The 19,155-nt window shown below is 37.0% G+C and overlaps 1 protein-coding gene across 7 annotated transcripts in view; it reads left to right on the forward strand.

The window, feature by feature from the left end:
• Window positions 1-3,291: 3,291 nt before the first annotated feature.
• Window positions 3,292-19,155, forward strand: part of TP63 (tumor protein p63) — a 223,061-nt gene continuing 207,197 nt past the window's right edge. For 3 of the 7 annotated variants that reach the window (XM_032875636.1, XM_032875638.1, XM_032875635.1), the window contains exon 1: window positions 3,429-3,620. In XM_032875636.1, the coding sequence (XP_032731527.1) occupies window positions 3,508-3,620 (113 nt within the window). In that variant the 5' untranslated portion in view covers window positions 3,429-3,507. Of the gene's footprint in view, window positions 3,318-3,424; window positions 3,621-19,155 lie in introns of those variants that run through there. The other 4 variants (XM_032875633.1, XM_032875639.1, XM_032875632.1 and 1 more) reach the window with 4 other exon arrangements.

A 19,155-nucleotide genomic window follows, 5' to 3' on the forward strand; every position in this document is an offset into this window, starting at 1 on the left:
ATTAGTATTTGGATCTAGAAAATATGCAAAAAGTCTAGAAAATATGCAACTAGTACTTGGCAAAAATACTAATACAAAAATAATAATGGCAAAAAGCAAGAGAGTGATTGTCCAGAGTCTGTGGTGAAAGAATTAACTTACAAAGGGGCATAAGAGGATTTTTGGAGTAATGGAATATTCTATATTTTGGATGTGGTAGAAGCTATATGGTATATAATGTGTCAAAACTCCTCAAACCAAACACTTTGAATTAGTTGAATTTCATTGTGTGTAAATTATACAGCCATAAATTTGATTCTAAAAGTCAAGTGTTTTATTAAAGTTCTTTTTCAATCACTTGTACTACTTATGATTAGATGATTTTTTTCAATGACATGAACATGTTATTCACCACTGAACTGTATTTTGCTAGTCTCTGGAGACACAGAAACAAATCAACTAGCAAAGTCACCCTCATCCTGTTTGCAATCCAATACAGAAGATGGGGTTTATGTAAAAATTGCCCACATGCACAAAGGAAGTAGCAGGTACCATTACAACATTACAGATATGAGTCAGGACATTAAAGGTAGGGGAGTTTCCTTTCACCTGAAGGGATGAGAAAGGCTTTCTGTCCTCTGAAGGATCTGTGAGATGTGGATATATACAGATGGGCTTTGAAAACATTCTGGAAGGGGCAACAAAATATGATCCAGGGCAGGAGAGCAACCAGGAAAGTATGTAACCAGTGGCTGGAATGCATAAAGAAGGGCTGCAGTGAAATAATTCACATGTATATAATTCACATGTATTTTACATACCAGAGTTTGGCACAGGGCACACTCTCAGCTGGTAGAAGCTGGGAAAGAGAAAGTGTCCCTTTCTCTTGTGTTATGTCCAGAATTTCAGGTCATAAATGCTGCTGTTTCCCTAAGTCCTTAACGTTCTCTTCCTTTTCACGCATACTTAAAGTCATCACAAACAACCTCCTTCAGACTGGTAGGTCTTTGTCAGAAAGGCAATTGTCTTCTCCTAGGCTTCTGTGTATCTCATTGTATAGTCTTTGCCTAAGAGACTTGAGTTGCTGGAAAAGCATGTAACTTGTACACCAAAGAAAAAACTTATGCATTTGTAACCTGAGACTCCAGAGAGGAAGAGAGATGTAACATTAATACAACTGGCAATTATGTTAATTATAGTATAATTGTCACTTATTTTCCCAGGTTATAGATGGTTGTGTGATATTGATGTGCTGTTGAATCTTAGAGAGTTTGCCTTTTTGCCCTTGGTCAAGGTAGCTCTCTGCATTTATTTTTGGGATGCAATAGGATCCATTATTTTTCATGATTATTAATGGAAAATTTTATGCCATTTAATATCTGTCCTTCTTAGCTAAGTAAATTCAGGATTTTTTTTATAACAGCTATTGATGTCAGGGCATGCAATTTAAATGTTCTGTTCTATAAATTAGGCTATAAACCTTTTGCAATTAAAAACATGCTAGAAATGTTTGCAAATTGATAACTTATTTGGGGATCTAGAGCCTCTCCTGGTAATTTAAATTATGTCAACAAGTTATACTTACTTCCTAGAAGTAAATAGATATCAGGCCTGAAAAGAGCACCAAGTCTTGCTATTCCAAATGTGATGCAAGGACCAGCAGCATCAGTGTCACGTGGGAGCTTCTCAGGAATACAGAGTCTCAGGCCTTGCCACAGACCTACTGAACCAGAAGATGTGTTAACAAGATTTCTAGGTGACTCACAGATGCATTAACATTTGAGAAGCCCTGCACTACCAGATCATTATTTCACCCCTCATTTTATAAATGGGAAAAAACAAGGTCCTGTGTGATGGAAGAACTTGGCCATGGTGAAAGGAAATTATTTTCAATTTATGAATTTTTTATATTCCGGTCACCTGTATTCGAAGAGCAGGAGTAAAGCCAAGCACTGTAACTCCGATTAACAAATCTATAATTAATTAGTAAAATGATCTTCCCTTTAAGTTTTGCATTTTGTAGAACAAGCTGTTTGATTTGGCTGGGGCTCCGGCCAACATGTTTGTGAATTTCACAATTCACAGATGTTAGACACTCTCAGGCTAAGTAAGGGAAGAGAATGTCAAGTTTTAAATAGCTTCTCCCTTCTATTCTGGCTGAAGCAACAAATGAAATATTTTATGAAACACATTTTGAAAACCAGAATTTCTTTTAAGAAAATGTCAAATTTCTCCAAAAAGGGTTTTCGATTATCTCACACTTTTGGCTACTGTTGATGCTATCCATTTACAGGTGACCTGTGATTAGCCGGTGAGTGGAGGATGTGAACTTGCCATGTTAGTGACGCTTAGGCACACGAACTTTTTTTTTTTTTTTTCCTCCTGGAGTCTATTTTAATTTAGCTTCTGAATCATATTTCATTCAATTTCCAAATCCACAAAACCAGGATAGGTTTACAGCCTGTGTTCAGAAAGGAAGTAAGTGATTCTGTATGTAGACTTTTCTGATATTATACTCATTTTTGGATATAGGAAGAATTTAATGTTTTTACTCTAAAGTAGGTCGAGTCAAAGCAAAACCAAAACCAGCAAAAACAATAAACATAATAAGAAAGTAAGGCAGGGTGAAAGAGATTGAAGTAAACCAGAATGTCTCAGTAACAGGCAATTTAAAATAATTTTGTAAGCTTCAAAATAGTCTGAAATAATTAACTATTATCCCTGTAAGAAAATCTTGTGTGTGTGTGTGTGTGTGTGTTTGAGGTAGGATATTTGAAAATGAAACACAGCTCGACAAAGGTTATTTTCTTTTATTTGGGGAAGGAAAATCTTCTAAGGGATGTGAATGGATACAAGTTTCTCTTAGCTGAGACGAAGAGTGAGTTCTAGGTTAAATATAATCAAGGAATTTCCCTGTCTTTGCTATTTGAGATTGTGACCACAACAGGCGGTTGGCTGAAAGGGAGAAAGGGCGGGGGGGGGGGGAAGGGGGGGGGGGGGGGGGGGGGGGGAGGTGGAGATGAAAAAAACAAAACAAAACAAAACAAAAAAACCCTCCTCCAGAAGCAGTTACAGAAGTCCTCAAATCAAATCAGTATGCAGATACATGGAAACGTTAATTAGCTGGGGCAGGATGGACACTCATCAGCTCAGTTCTGTTATAAAAGTCCCGGCTGCTGAAATTAAACTCTGATGCCATTCACGCCAGCATCCAATCACCAGAGAGATCAGAAGTTCAGAGATGCCTCCAAGTTGCCAACAAATGTGACCACTATACCTCCAGGACTCTGAAGCCGTGGTAGAGGGGGAAGAACAATTTGAGAGAGGATGCCCAGCTGGTAAGAATCAACTGTTTCTGAGGTTTGAGTCACTTGACGAATCTCATTGGCTAAAATCAGCAAATACTCCGCCTCTTTCCAAATGTGTACGAAGGGGGAAGTGTCTAAACTTCTATGTCTGATAGCATTTGACCCTATTGCTTTTAGCCTCCTGGCTTTATTATCTATATATACACAGGTACATGTGTATATGTTCTCTAACTGTTCTCCACTTGTTGATTATCAAAGAGAGTTGAAGGAAATGAATTGTGAAACTTCTCGGTGTGCTACCCTACAGTACTGTCCCGACCCATACATCCAGCGGTGAGTTGAAATGTGACGTAACTTCTATCAAAACTTAATTGGAGTGCCTTGTGTATTATGAGTGTTTCTGCTGTCTACAAAGAGCAACCCCTCCTTGTTAAGGAGCACAGCGGTATTATTTTGGACTTGCTGTGAACTTAAAGTGGTCTGTGGGCATCTTTTCTAATTTTCTTTTTAGCTCATGTCTGGATCTACAAAATTCCAAAGGCAATCTTCCTATGATGTCTTGAAAAAACTTATCACACCATTTGCAGATGTTGGAAATCTGTTATTTGCTTTGCTCAGTGCTCACCCACCCAAGAAGAAGAAATCTCATTGGTCAGGGATATAATAATCAATGGACTATCTTCAAGTGAAAATAAACAGAATAATTTTGATTTATACATTAAAAATAGATGAATAGCCACTGTTATGTCAACAGATTGTGGCTTATCATTTTGGCTCTAAGAAATATTTTCTTCTTGATTTGTTTCATAACAAACATCATCTTTTGACAAATCTGACTTTTAAAATTTATGATTATACTGAATTTTATTTATATTTATAGGAAGGAACATTTGCCTAGCACTAAGAGAGAATATTAGTGAGTGTGCACGATGTGTGTGTATGTGTTTCAAATTAGAGTTTGCTATTTTTAAACTGGTAAATGAAATCTGAACAGTGTTTTTCCAGTCATAAAGTTATGGGAGATATTTAAGTCGTATGTAGCAGTGTGATGTTGTTAATTTAACAGCATGATATTTGATGTTGGAATTTCATACTTTATTTTATAAGACTAATGAGAGAGGTCCTCTGAGTGTTGAAAATGGTGGGGTTCCAAAGGGGTTAACTTGTCATTCACCACCAAGGCTTACTGGAAGCTCATACCAGAAGTGGAGTGGGCTCTCCGGGCAGGGCTCAGTTACTGTCACATTGCCTAGGCAATTACAGAAGATGTGTGATCTTTTTTCATTAATATGACTTGTCACCATGTAGGACACTAATGTGGACAATGTAGACTTTGCTCCTCTTCCTGTGAGGTTTCTGGTGAGCTGTCTGAAAAAGCAGAAGCAGAAATGTAAGGCAGAAAGGTAAATGGTAAAGAAAGAAAAGAGAGGGAGAAAAAAGAAAAAAAAAAGAGAGAGAGAGAGCAAATTGTGGTCTTCTAGATTGAAATGAGAAATGTGAATGGTGATCTGATTTTTGCCTTGCTATCTGCCACAAATCACAATGTTGCAAAAATGAGGGACTCTGGAGTTTATGTTCTTGGATAACTTATTAATTAGATCTCAATGGAGTTGGGGATTGGGTCAATAAAGTGCAAAACACCCAATATTTTCTAGTTCCCAAATTGTTTTCCAGACTCAAAATTTTCTGTTCTACTCAAAATCTTTTGAAATGGTATTCTAAGAGCATAGGTTTGATGAAATATTAGCTGCATCATGCTTCCCTTGAGGACATCTTTTTTAACGTAGGTACTTGGATCTACCTCCGCTCTGGAGGAAACTTTCTTCTATTGACTAGCAACCCACACACTAGTCAACCCTGTACACCCCTGTCTACAGGCATTACCCATGATTGATGAGAGAAGCCTGGAATTATAAATAAATGAGAAAACTGCTTCTGATATTGTCTCAACAACCTGTTAGTTCATGGAACAAAAATCGCCTGCTTTTGACATATTGTAAAATTCAAAGCACTAATAGTACATTAAAGTAGTTTAATAAATTGTGTTCAGCAAGATAGCGTACTCTCCATTTGTAATGAAAACAACTTGTAAATAAAGAGCAGACAAATGCTTGTTGCTGGGATCTATTCTGTGCAAGGCACTGGAAATAAGGAAATGAGTAAGATGTGGCTGTAATATTTATTTATTTAACTCTATGGTACTTACATACTTAATAATGTATATTTTCCTCAAATATTTTATCTGTTTTGCCACATATTTTAAGGACTGAATTATTACTATTTTCCTGTCCACACTATTTAGTGAAAAAGTGAATAAGTGGATTAACACTGCAAGGTATCTATGATACCATGTATTGTCAATGTAAGAATAAGTAATATTCTCTTTAATGTCTGGTGAGTGAATGGGTTTAAGTTGCTTTTTCTTAGCAGACAAACCTTGTAGTTCTCAGTTTACAAAATCTATTTTAAGGAAGACCAAATTTAATCATTCCACAATCGTAGTCATCTACATAGTTAAATTTGTCTTTTTTCCTGACCTCGTTTTTAGAAAGATGTCATGAAAGGGAATTTTCAAAAAAAGAAAGAATAGGATATCTTGTTATTTTTAACTCCAAGCTACCTTAATGCATGGTTTCCTTTTATCACAGAATAGAATAAATGAGAGATGCTATTATCATTCATTACTGAATATTAATGTCATTCCCAGAAAGCCACTTTCAAAGTTCTATGATAATCATTCTCTCAGTTAAAATTGAGATTTCACCCTCTGTTTTGTTTTTTTTTTCCCTTTGCACCTGACATACTATACATTTAGTTGTGTTCCAGGGTTTATGCTAATTTACTTTAGTCTTTGCAAAAACTTTTCTGACAATCAAACGAGCATGAAAACCATGGAGCTAAGATTTCCTCTTTGATGATTTGGACCATTACAAAGAGGAAGAAAAGGTGGGGAGGAAATCACAAGTCTTGTCATTTTATTGCTAACTTAATTTTAGCACAAATATCAAAGCTTAGATGAAATTATGGCAGATCAATAAAGAAGAGTGCATGGGTAGATTACCATTTCCTTAAAAACGAAAACTATAAACAATGAGTTATGTTCATTTTTTATTAGGTGATAACTCAAAATGAATCTAAAATGTAGCATTTTAGAATCTAAATCCCTGTTTATTGTTGGGTAATAATTTGGGGCCTTCTTTCACCCTTTAGCTTTTAGAACTGCCATCTGGTCTTTAAAATAGATTTTTAAACTGTGTAATTCTAAAAGATTAAATCCTTTCAAAATATAACTGAAAATAAAGCAGTTTAAGTGATAAAAATGAATCAAGATCAAATTTTGAGATAATATGATAACTGAGGGCTAAAAATAAGAGAAAACGCAACATATTATCATTTGAGTCACTCGCAAGATGATTTTGTAATTTTTTTTTTTTTTTTTTTTTTTGCCCGTCACCCTCTATTCAAAAGAGTTCGAACTGCTAATGTGGTATGTGAATGAGTAAGAAGAATTTCCTGTGTAAATTGCTATTGATTGTGGATTTTATGCTTTACCAGTTAAAAGGTCAACTTCATTAAGTGTGCTTTCTAAATATATCCCAAAAGGAAGTGTGGTGACAGAGAACTTCTAGTGGAACATCATTTCATTTACGAGAGAATATCACAGAAGGGCAGCTGTACTTCTGTGTTGGGTGTCCTCCCCCTACCTCTCCACTTGCATCCTCCATTCTTCTCCTTCTCGTTCTGTACCTCTGGAAGCTGACTTCGAAAGACTGCCCTAACTCTTCTTTTCTCCCCTGGTTTCCTTTTGGGTTAGAAGCACCTGAGGAGATGCGATGAGCACTGGGTGTTAAACACAACTGATGAATCACTGAATATTATATCAAATAATAATGATGTACTGTATGTTGGTTAATTGAATTTTAATTTAAAAAAAAAGTGTCTAAGGAGGGAAGTTAGGGTATATGTTTTCCTGGCCACTTCCCTGTTGGGTTTTCTACTAAAGGCTGTCAGATACCCTTGCCACAGGTCCAGATGCCTACCCTCCTTTTCTTTCAAGTGTAGAAGTGGTCAGTATTCCAAGTCATTACTAACTCCAAAACCCCATATCCCATCCCTTATGCCTTGGCAAACAGTCCTTTCATTAAACTCTCTACAGGCAGTCTTTTTTCAAGTACACTTATTCCTGTCAGGATCATGGCCAAGTTCAAAAATAAAATATATACCCACGGTATTGTCTATGCACATCCAATGTCTTTCAAAATTGATATAACATATAATGATACAACTTCTGCTATGACATAAAGGGTGTATCCACTTACTGCAATGAGCAAACCAGCTTTTAGTGAGGCTAATCCATTCATTTTGGCCATCTCCATAATCACTGTTTCTCTATCTATAACAAGCCAACATGCTACATTATGTGTATGTTGTTTCTATCAGTACTTGAATTGAAGCAAGGCAGAAGGCAGGAAAAATTGGTTCATAAAGAAATATGAAGGTATAATTTATCAACAGGGACTAATATATCCATAAGTTGTAGTGATGAAAAAAAAAAAACTGCTTCAAACCCTTACAGCTTTCACAAGAATAAATTCTAAAAGCTCTTTATGATCATTTATGGTCAGTCCAAACTATGATGTATTATAATTCTAGATGTTACCCCTGGGCTGTAAGTGAGTTTAAATGGTAGGGAGGCAGGGAAGTGTATACACTGAGTACACATAGAACTTGTCAAAAGATCTGAATAATAGGCTTAACTCCACCACTAACTGATTATATGACCTCATGAAATCATTTAAGCTATTTAAATAGAAGTTTCCTCATGAAGTATTTAGGGATTAGAACCTCTGATCTACTCTTTACAGTTGGGATGTGAAGCCTTATATAGGACCCCAGCTCAACTCTGAAATGCATTATCCTCATGTAATTCCTCAGTTTTACCAATGTGAATGTAGCACAGCAGCGCACTGGGGATTCCTTTCCAGCAATAATCATGTCCTCATGTGGGCATACTTTCATTCCCTTTTGCTTGATATCATCTTAAAATTAAGAACAATTATGAGACTGGGGCACCTGGGTGGCTCAGCGGGTTATAGCCTCTGCCTTCAGCTCAGGTCATGGTCCCAGGGTCCTGGGATAGAGCCCAGCATTGGGCTCTCTGCTTGGCAGGGAGCCTGCTTCCTCCTCTTTCTCTGCCTGCCTCTCTGCCTACTTGTGATCTTTGTCTGTCAAATAAATAAATAAAATTAAAAAAAAAAAAAGAAGAACGATTATGGGACTTGGTATGTCTTGGCTTGTCTCTGTGTTTATAATTCACAACTAAGGTTGAGAAATCTGAATCCCAGAAGGGTTAAGTGATTTTCTCCAAATCACAGAACAAAATAGTAGCAGAAGCAGATCTAGAATTTAAGACTTGTGATCCAGTTCAAAGTTATTTTTCAACAGAACATATTATCGTTTTATTAGAACTGTGTAAAACTTTACCATTAACAAAGTATTTCCCAGGGCAGCATGTATATGACCCACCTAGGCGGGTGTGGTAGGTGGAAGAATGGCCTGTAAAGATGACCAGGTCCTAATCTCCAGAACCTGTGGATATGTTCTCTTACACAGCAACGGGGAGTGAAGGTTTCAGATGGAATTAAGACTGCTATTCAGCTGATCAATAAAATAGTTGGATTATCTTGGACTAACCATGTGGGCTCAATGTAATCATGAGAGTCCTTAAAAGTGGAAGTTGGAGGGAGAAAAAGAGCCAGTGATGTGAAGTGAGAAAGGACTCAACAGATTTTGAAGTTGGAAGGGGGTCATGAGGCAAGCCAGGCTGGCAGCTCCAGATCCTGGAAAAGGCGAAATAACAGATTTTCCTCGATAGCCTGCAGATGGATTACAGCCCTGCCAACACCTTGATTTCAGTCCAGTGAGACCTGCATCAGGCTTCTGACCTACAGAACTCTAAGATGATGCATTTCTATTGGTTTAAGCCACAAGCTTGGGGGAACTTGTTACAGCAGCCACAGGAAACTAATTTACCAGGTAAAAGATTTTATCCTCAAATTGTAGACATGAACACTAAAACTAGGTTTTGTTTTAACTAAAGGACTCAAGGAACTTATTTTATGTATTTATTTATTATTTCTTGGTGCCAAGAGGGTACTGTAGGAGATGTAAGATACAAAACTAGACTCAAGGAATCCAAAGTAGAATTGCATATGTAGAAATCATACAAGGAGATATGAGGAAGGCTAGGGAGACACATGCTTGCTGAGGACTGTAAGGTCAAAGCATCCACCCAGGAGGCACCAAGTTAGAAGGGTAACTTTTAATAGTGGCATCTATTAACGTTCCTCAACATGCTTTACATGGAGGTATATTTCTTTCTCTCTCTCTTTTTATTTTTTTGTTTTTTTTTAAATATTTCATTTATTTATTTATTTGACCGAGAGAGGGAGAGGAAGAACAAGCAGGGGACACAGCCCAGGGAGGGGGAGAAGCAGGCTGTCTGCTGTGCAGGGACCCCAATGCGAGGCTCAATCCTAGAACCCCAGGATCATGACCTGAGCTGAAGGCAGACGCTTAACCAACTGAGCCACCCAGGTGTCCTGGAGATATACTTCGACACAAATCGTAGATGGTAACTGATGCCCAAAATTGTAATGCCCAACTTCAGGTTCAGGAAACCACAGTAATCTACATTTTCACTTCTGATGTTGTCAGGAATTCTGAGAGATGTTACATCCACATAAATCTAGGTGGAGCCTTGGGATTGCAGTGTAAACAAAAGCAAACCGTTTTGATTCCTGGAGTTCTCAGGCCACTACTGAAAAAACAGCCCTAGGCTCTCCGACGTTGTAAGTTAATTTTAGGTTGACAATTACATTGATACCTTTCTCTGGGAAATGGAGGGTGAGAGGGAGGAATGCAAAACTAGCATTTATTTATTTATTTATTTTTAATCAAGCGCCACAGAGGATTCCTTTGTTTGCAGTCAATTTTGAGACCACTACAGTGAGGCAAACTTGGACCCAGGTCCCCACAGAAGCTTTTAAAAAGGTGCATGGAGCACTGGGTGTGATGCATAAACAATGCTTGGAACACTGAAAAAATAAAATAAAGTTTAAATAAAAAAATAAGAAATTTAAAAAAGAGAAGCTTATAAAAAGATATGAACAACAGATACATGTCTTCCTAAAGGGAAACTTCATGTTCTCACTTTACTTAAGAGCCAAATGGATTGTGAGATTAACGTGGCAATTTTCAATCTGTTTCAAGTCAAGAGAGCCAAGTTTCTGATTAGCTGTTTTGCAGCTCAAATTTGTCCTAACAGAGTTCCTATCTCCTTTAAGTACCTCGCCAGGAACAGTCCTCAAGCAACAAGTGATGGATGGATAAAGCACTATAATTATGATCAAAGTCCAAAGACTTCAGTCTATGTAATTACGCACTTCCCAACCTCTGAAAGTCACTTTGTTCCATTTAAAATAGGATGAGAAATGGACATGAGGTGATGTGTACTTATTGGTTAGTCAGGGTTTTGGAAATGACAGTTATTAACATGTCGGTTTTACCTTAAGCCATAATATTTAGGGGATAATTTAAATGAAGAAAATTAATCGTCACTCTGTCCTTATTGTTTGTCTTCTATTCTCCCTTTGTATCTTGAGACTTTGTTATGAATTAGCCTCTAAGTTCAAAAATCGTTACAAATGTAAGGCTCAAAATCCCCTTGCCACTTTCAAATTTCCAGTACCTTTTTCTCTTTTTCAAATGAGCAAGCTTAATTTGTCAGGTTGAACAGAAAACACCCTTTCTCACTTTCCATAAACTTGGTTAGCTCTCTTATAATTGAGGGGAAAACCAGAATCACAATAATGTTAAAACTGATAAAGCAATTTGACTCAAGAAGTACAAAATTGGATGCTGGTGTGGTAAATCTAACCAACCACGTGGTTACCTAGGGTGAATTTTTAATGTAAGCTTTTTTACAAGTGGTGGTGTAGATTGAAATAAATAATAGAAAACACACAAATTCATGAGAAGAGGAACACTGCAACAGAATTTTCCTTTTAAGTTAAATATGTTATACCTTAGTTATTGACTGCATTTAGCCGGCTTACTCTATCATATTCTGACATTTTATCAAAGTGGTCCATTTTTAGAGCTTCCTTAAAAATTCCAAGCTTTTTGGGGGTGCCTGGGTGATGCAGTCAGTTAAGTATCAGACTCTTGATTTCGGCTCAGGTCAGGATCTCAGGGTGTGAGATTGAGCCCTGCATTGTGCTCTGTGCTGGGCATGGAGCCTGCTTATAATTCTCCCTCTCCCCTTATGATTCTGCCTCTCCCCTCCTCCCTCTTAAGATAAGTAAAGTTTGGTTTTTTCTTTTTCTTTTTCTTTTTTTAACCTGAAATTCATAATTAGTTTTTCTTCTTTATTTTTTTCTGGTTCAACCAAACTTCCATTTTTATGCTTGAATTTAATAATGTCATTTATTTCTTAACTACATAAATAAAATAAATAAATTTCTAAAGCTTTCATTGAGAAAAAGTTCTTCCAACTTTTCCATTATATTGCAACCTCCTCCAAATAGAAAGTGCTAATAAGAGGTGTTTCCATTTTATTTTTCTTTTTTACACTTTTGTTATCTCAGGGAATGAACAAAAACTTTCTGCTAGACAGGGCTTTCAAACTAAATTATGAGCAATCTAAACCCTTCCAGTCAAAATGAATTTTTTCAGCATCTCAGTTGATACTCTCTGATGTGATAAATCTTTGCACCTGTGTCAGTGATTTTTTTTTTTTTAAGTATCCTGTAGAGGCTGATGTGGATCTAATTAAGATTTCGTCACTAAAACTTGGCATATTAATAAATGCCTTATCTTCAAGTTAGTGCTACTGCATGTAGGCCATCCTAGGTGTTGGGTGCCCATTGACATGCTTGCTGCAGAATCTCATGTAGAATCAAGTCTTCTCACTGAGCACAAACCTTCAGTGCTGTCCTCCCTGTGACTTCACGAGCAGCCCTTCTATCTGGCACTCCAGGTACCACTGTATCTACATACATACAGTTTATATACAATTTTTTAAATATTTTATTTATTTATTTAACACAGAGAGAGTGAGAGCACAAGCAGGGAGACAAAGGGAGAAGCAGGCTTCCTGCTGAGCACGGAGCTGGATGTGGGACTAGATCCCAGGTCCCTGGGTTTGCGACCTGAACCAAAGGCAGACATTTAACCAACTGAGCCACCCAAGCGCCCCAACAATTTTATCCCTAATAATTCAATCCTTCAGAACCATAAAGTAGAAAGCTGATTTTTTTTTCTCTCTCTACTTTCGTTTTTCCTTTCTTTTTTCTTTCAGAGAAGCTCTGTATTTCTTTGCTTCTTGGGAAGACAGAATATATATGAAAAAGCTAAAAATACCACAAATCACTTTTTTTAAAGCAGTCCAAACTTCTCTCTGCAAAAGTGAAATTGGGATTTTTTTTCAACAAAACAACAGGAAATTATGACAGTAACACATCCAAAATAAAAACACAAAAAACATATATAATTTGGGATTTTATAAGAATTTTTTTTTTTTTTTAGTATCTAGTTTATCTGAGTTTTGGGCATGTTTTTAAAGGAGTTTTATAAATAAGCTAATATTAAAATAAGTTGATAAATACTGCTGGTTAGAGTGACTGGGAATAGAAAGAAAGGATAATGCTTTAAATAGTTCAACACTGTAAACTATGGAACTATTCAATAATGTTCAGTGAATATTTAATAAATCCTACATTTTGGATATATGATAAAAAATTTAAAAATTCAGAGGTTTTTAGTACTGTTTTTACTGTAGCAAAACTAGTTGTAGAATCATCAAATTAAGCATGATGTAAAGAAAGATCGTTGAAGCTCAGGAGGAAACATAAATGTTAGAACACTTCAGGTATTCTCAGATGAAACATTCAGAAAAAGGCACTTGTGGTTTCGTACTAATGATATCAAAAATTATTTATTAGCCCAATAACATGTTCCCAACAATAATGGAAGCCAACAAGGGAAAAAATCTAGTAAAACAGTTGTTTTTTGGTCCATAATTTTTTATACATGGAAGTTAAAATAATCAATGTTTTATTCATTATATAAATTATATAATATTTGTCATGTATTTTTGCATTTAACATAAGTACTTAACATACTTAACATAAGTAACTGCATAAGGAACTCATTATCAATTCAACTTAATATATTTATTTCCTTTATTGAACATTTAGGTTAATTATAATTTTTATTAAAATGTTTTTTAAAAGATTTATTTATTTATTTATTTTAGAGAGAGTGAATGAGAAAGAACGCATGAGCATAGTGGGGAGTGACAGAAGGAGAGGGAGAGAGAATTTTTGCTGAACATGGGGCCCTACTCAGGGTTCTATCACATGACTGTGAAACCACTATCCAAGCCGAAACCAAGAGTCAGATGCTCAACCAACCATGACACCCAGGCACTGCTTTAATTTTTATTAAAAAATTTTAAAATATTATATAATCACCTTTCTTTTGAGTTATTTCCTTGGGATCGCTCCACGGAACAAATATTTAAGGAAAAAATAGTAGGTATTTAATAAGAAATATTAAGTTGTTTTTGGACCAAAAAACAACTGTTTTACAAACTAATACGTGTTCAATACATACAAAGTGCGATGTAATTTACCTGCATTATTTCATGTTTTATATATATGTGTGTGTGTGTGTATATACATATATATTTCTTTTTTTTTTTAAGATTTTATTTTATTTATTTGACAGACAGAGATCACAAGTAGGCAGAGAGGCAGACAGAGTGTGGGTGGGGGAAGCAGGCTCCCTGATGAGCAGAGAGCCAGATGCGGGGCTCGATCCCAGGACCCTGGGACCATGACCTGAGCCAAAGACAGAGGCCCTAACCCATTGAGCCACCCAGGCGCCCCCAAATAATATATTTTTTAAGGTAAGTTTACAGACAAGGGCAAAGAATCCCCAAAGAGAGAACTAATTTGACCAATGTGACTTATTTAGTAAGTGGAAGGACCTCTTTGTATTTTCATTCTCATCTAAGTCAGAATTTGAAACCAGGACTATCTGATCAGAAGACTTCATTTCTTCCTCCACAATATGCTGCCACTGAAGAAGTGAGAGTGTTGACACATAAAAGGCAATATACTTTTTCAAGTTTCTGGAAAACATTGCTTTTAAAAGGACAAGTCAACGTGTTTTGCCAGAGTCCCAGCTTTGGCTCTCACTATTTTTAAATTTTTCTAACTCGATGGATATAAAATGATATAGTTTTAATGAGCACTTATTTACTAAGTAGGGCAACAACAGAAACCACAATTACGAATTTTTGAAGATCTCAACTTTTGATTCTGTGGTTTTCAAAAATGAGCCTGAGACACAAGGCAGCTGAATATCTAATACTTATTAAATTATTACTGTGTGCCAGAAACTATTCTAAGCACTTTGCATACTTAATTTTACACATTTAGTCCTCAAACCACCTTAAGATTTGCTAGTATTAACTGCTAACCAAGTAGGTAGTATAACGTTTAAGAGACCGGCCTTTGGGGTTGTGTGCCTTGGTGCAGATTCTCTCTCTGCCAATTGTTAGGTCTCCTAACTTAATCTCTGTGCCTGTTTCCTCCTGCAGAGTAGCCTCTCCCTGACCGAGGTTGCTTTGAGAATTAAATGAGTTAATTGTGTCAGTGGCTTAAGATAACATCTGGCCTGGGGCCCTGGGTGGCTCAGTGGGTTAAAGCCTCTGCCTTCGGCTCAGGTCAGGATCCCAGGGTCCTGGGATCGAGGCCCGCATCGGGCTCTCTGCTCAGTGGTGAGCCTGCTCCTCCCCCCTTCTCTGCCTGCCTCTCTGCATACTTGTGATCTCTGTCTGTCAAATAAATAAAATCTTTAAAAAAAAAATAACATCTGGCCTGTAATAAGCACTCTGTAGGTCATAGACCTTATTATTTCAGATTCTGTAGATGAAGAAATTGAGGCATAGAGTAACTTGTCCAAGTTAAGAACAGATAGACACTGGTGGAGGTGATTTAGGTCCTGATTTCTACAGCTTCCTTTCTTTCTTCTTTTTTTTTAATGGTCAGTGTCTTAGTTAACACTCAGTCAGTTCTATGAAGGACTGGTTTTTGTCCTAAGTTTTGTCTTTTTCATGCTTAGGGACCGTAAAATTAATCATTTAACATTCTAGAAAAACAGTCTCAATCTAAAGAGGGCATACATTACCAAGTATCTTTTGTATGATAAATATGACCCTAGAATTCCTAATTTGAGAACAAACTCTTCTACAAATGCATGGTACATGAGTGAATGACTGAGTGAATGAAACTTTTGCTTGCCACAAATGTGTTATGTTCTTTTCTGATATACCATCGAATTTCATTTTTATTTTATGGTATTTGCTTAAATGACTAAGCTCTTAGTTATTTCTGACTACCTTGAGTCCTCTACATAGTAGGTATTTAATAACGTAACTCCGTTGAAATGTTTTTGCTCTATGTGTGTATACACATATGTGTGAATATACACTCCATATGTGCATATGTGCCTTCCCCCTCACTCCTCATCTGCCTTTCCCTCCCTTGGTACATGGTTTTAGACCAAGTGAAGGACCAAATAGAAGAGGTAGGCAGGTGGGAACCCAACTTACAGGAGATTTTCTCCTTATAACAGAAAAAAAATCTTGGTGAAAAAGTTGAAAAAGTAAGAAAAGCAAGTGAATCAGGTTTGAGAGTAGAGATGGTTGCTGGCCACACCCATAATTTACTCCCTGTCAAAATGGTTTTGGTCTCGTGTCAAACCATGTGAGAGCGTGTGTAGGGCAGATGTTCCTGGAGCCCAGAGCTGTATAAAGTACAGCTTGGGTCTGAAACAGGCTTCTCTAGTCACAAGGGAGTGCCATGATTTTCATTACTCAAGAATTCTGTTCAGTCTCCACCAAGGGGAACCCTGAAATGAAAGCGTCAGGTTGGGGAACTAATGCTGTCCTTGGCAATAGCAGTGTATGGATCCTTCTCATTGAACAGAGACAGACTATAAATAAGAGCATTTGTCTGAAACTTTGTCACTTCCTAGAACCCCAGAAGTCCTAGCAAACAGAAACAAATGTCCCACCCCATCTTGCAGGTGATAGTTTTTAATACCCAAAGAGGAGAGTCTCTATAAACAGCAATCTAAATGCTGATGTGGTTCTTCAGTTTTTAGATTCTATGTTAAAAATGGCTATTCTGTTATTTTGGACTTCTTCTTAATTAGTCATGCCCTAAAAATTGGGTCATCATTGGAGCATAAAAGTTTTCTGAAAATGAGAGTATCAGTGCTAAGACCGTGACTGGTTCATACGTCTATGTTCTATGATGAGTAGTTGACCAAAGGTACTAAATAGAACCTACAATTTCAACAACCTCTCTCTTAGAGGGTCCAATGTAACAGGTCCTCCTCTGGTGGCTTCTTTAGTCACACAATAAATCCAGACACATGGCTTGCTCTCAGGAAGCTGGCCTCCTCTTAACCATCATCCTCTTATAAAGTATAACTACCTGGGCAGTGTGAGTGCAGCACCCCCTCAGAAGTTAGAAGCCAAATGAGGGACCATTGTCTTAAAAAAGGAAAAAAAAAAAAATGTGCCTCTGTGCTTCTTCCACTCCCAAGAATGGAAAATTTAGTACTAAAAATCATGAATTCCCAGATAAGTGGGCTAAAGAATATGCATGAGTTGGGGTGTCCAGGTGGCTCAGTGGGTTAAAGCCTCTGCCTTTGGCTCAGGTCGTGATCCCAGGGTCCTGGGATCGAGCCCCATATCGGGCTCTCTGCTCAGCAGGGAGCCTGTTACCTCCTCTCTCTCTGCCTGCCTCTCTGCCTGCTTGTGTTCTCTGTCAAATAAATAAATAAAATCTTAAAAAAAAAGAATATGCATGAGTCTTGAAGATACTGCTATTTATTTCATTTCCAATGAAAATATTGCTTCTTTTAATTTTTTAATTTAAGTTCCAGTTAATTAACATACAGCATAATGTTTCAATTGCACAGTATATTGATTCAGCTTCTTACAGCACCCAGTGCTCCTCACAACAAGTGCCCTCCTTAATCCCCATCGCCTACTTAACCCATTCCCCCACCCCTCCCATCTGGTAACCATCTGTTTTCAGTTTGTTCTCTATCTTTAAAAGTCCATTTCTTGGTTTGCCTCCCTCTCTCTCTTTTTTTTTTCCCTTTGCTCATTTTGTGTTGCTTCTTAAATTCCACTCCTGAGTGAAATTATGCGGTATTTGTTTTTCTCTGACTTATTTCACCTAACGTGATACTCTGGCTCCATCCATGTCATTGCAAATGGCAAGAGTACATTCTTTTTTTGTGGCCAAGTAATATTCCACATCTCCATGGCTAAAAAGAACACCACAAGAAATGGCATGTATTGGCAAAGATGCAGAGAAAGGGTAACCCTCTTGCACTGTTGGTGGAAATGCAAAATGGTGCAGCCACTCTAAGAAACAGTATGGAGGTTCCTCAGAAAGTTAAAAATAAAAAACTACTTCTGTTATCCAGCAATTGCACTACTAGGTATTTACCAAAATAATACAAAAGTACTAATTCCAAAGACTATATACACCCTGATGTTTGTAGCAGCATTATCCACAATAGCCAGATTATGAAAACAATCCGTGTCAATCAGCTGATGAATGGATATAAAATATCACTTCTTTTAAAGAAGTCAATATTAAGAAACCCAATGAGATCACTTGCATGTCATAATTAAGATTACAGATTCCTGCATGCAAAGATTAAATGACTAATTTCAAAAAGTTTTTTTATTTCTTCAAAGGTATGTTATTGTAATATGTTACTCAGTGAGAATACATTATCCTATAATTTTAAGTAAAATATATTTATAGTATAGTTTCAATTTTTTTAAAGATTTTATTTATTTATTTGACAGACAGAGATCACAAGTAGGCAGAGAGGCAGGCAGAGAGAGAGAGGAGGAAGCAGGCTCCCCACTGAGCAGAGAGCCTGATGCAGGGCTTGATCCCAGGACCCTGAAATCATGACCTGAGCTGAAAGCAGAGGCTTAACCCACTGAGCCACCCAGGTGCCCTAGTTTCAATTTTTATGCACCTCTATGTTCATTGCAACATCATTCACAATATCAACAGTTTCAAAGTTTTAAGGGGAAAAATGGTGGGGGCAGGGAGAAGAAGAGCAAAAAAAATCTTTCAACGACTGTGTGATCAAATATCGTGGACCCTTACATAATTATAACCTGACTTCTTTCCCTTCATACATCCCTTTCAACAGAGTGAGTCTTAGTTCCTTACCATGCTCTTTTGTCCATGTAACACCTCCTTTCAAAATACTATTTGGTATTTTTTATCTGTCCACAGTGGAAGTTGAACTCTATAAAGACAGGATATTTGTCTCTTTTGTGCCCTGATTTATCCCAAACAGCTAGAACAGGACTAGGAACATGTGGGTGTTCACTAAATTACTGTTGGCTGATGAGTTATGGAGAAAGAGCTAATAAAAATTCCTTAGTCACATTATTTATATTGTTTTTCCTGGTAAGATACCATTTCTTTAAAATGAATGGAAAAAGTCATACTGGAAAAAGTTTCTCCTTCATCAGGAAATAAGGCTTGAAAAGGTCAGGAAACTGAGGCAGTGTCACATTGCTGGTCAGTGGAGGAATCAGGACTTACAGTCACCATTACTCACAATACAGTGTTCTTCTTGCTAAACTTGGCCACCTATCCCATTTGTAAACTTGGACATTTTATCTGTTCAAATCCCTCATAGTTGTTTGGTGTTTTATTATGTAAAACACTTTCACATATAGGAT

Source organism: Lontra canadensis, unplaced genomic scaffold (genome assembly GCF_010015895.1).
Source record: "Lontra canadensis isolate GAN:19392208 unplaced genomic scaffold, GSC_riverotter_1.0 scaffold56, whole genome shotgun sequence".
In the NCBI taxonomy this organism is placed as follows: Eukaryota; Metazoa; Chordata; class Mammalia; order Carnivora; family Mustelidae; genus Lontra; species Lontra canadensis.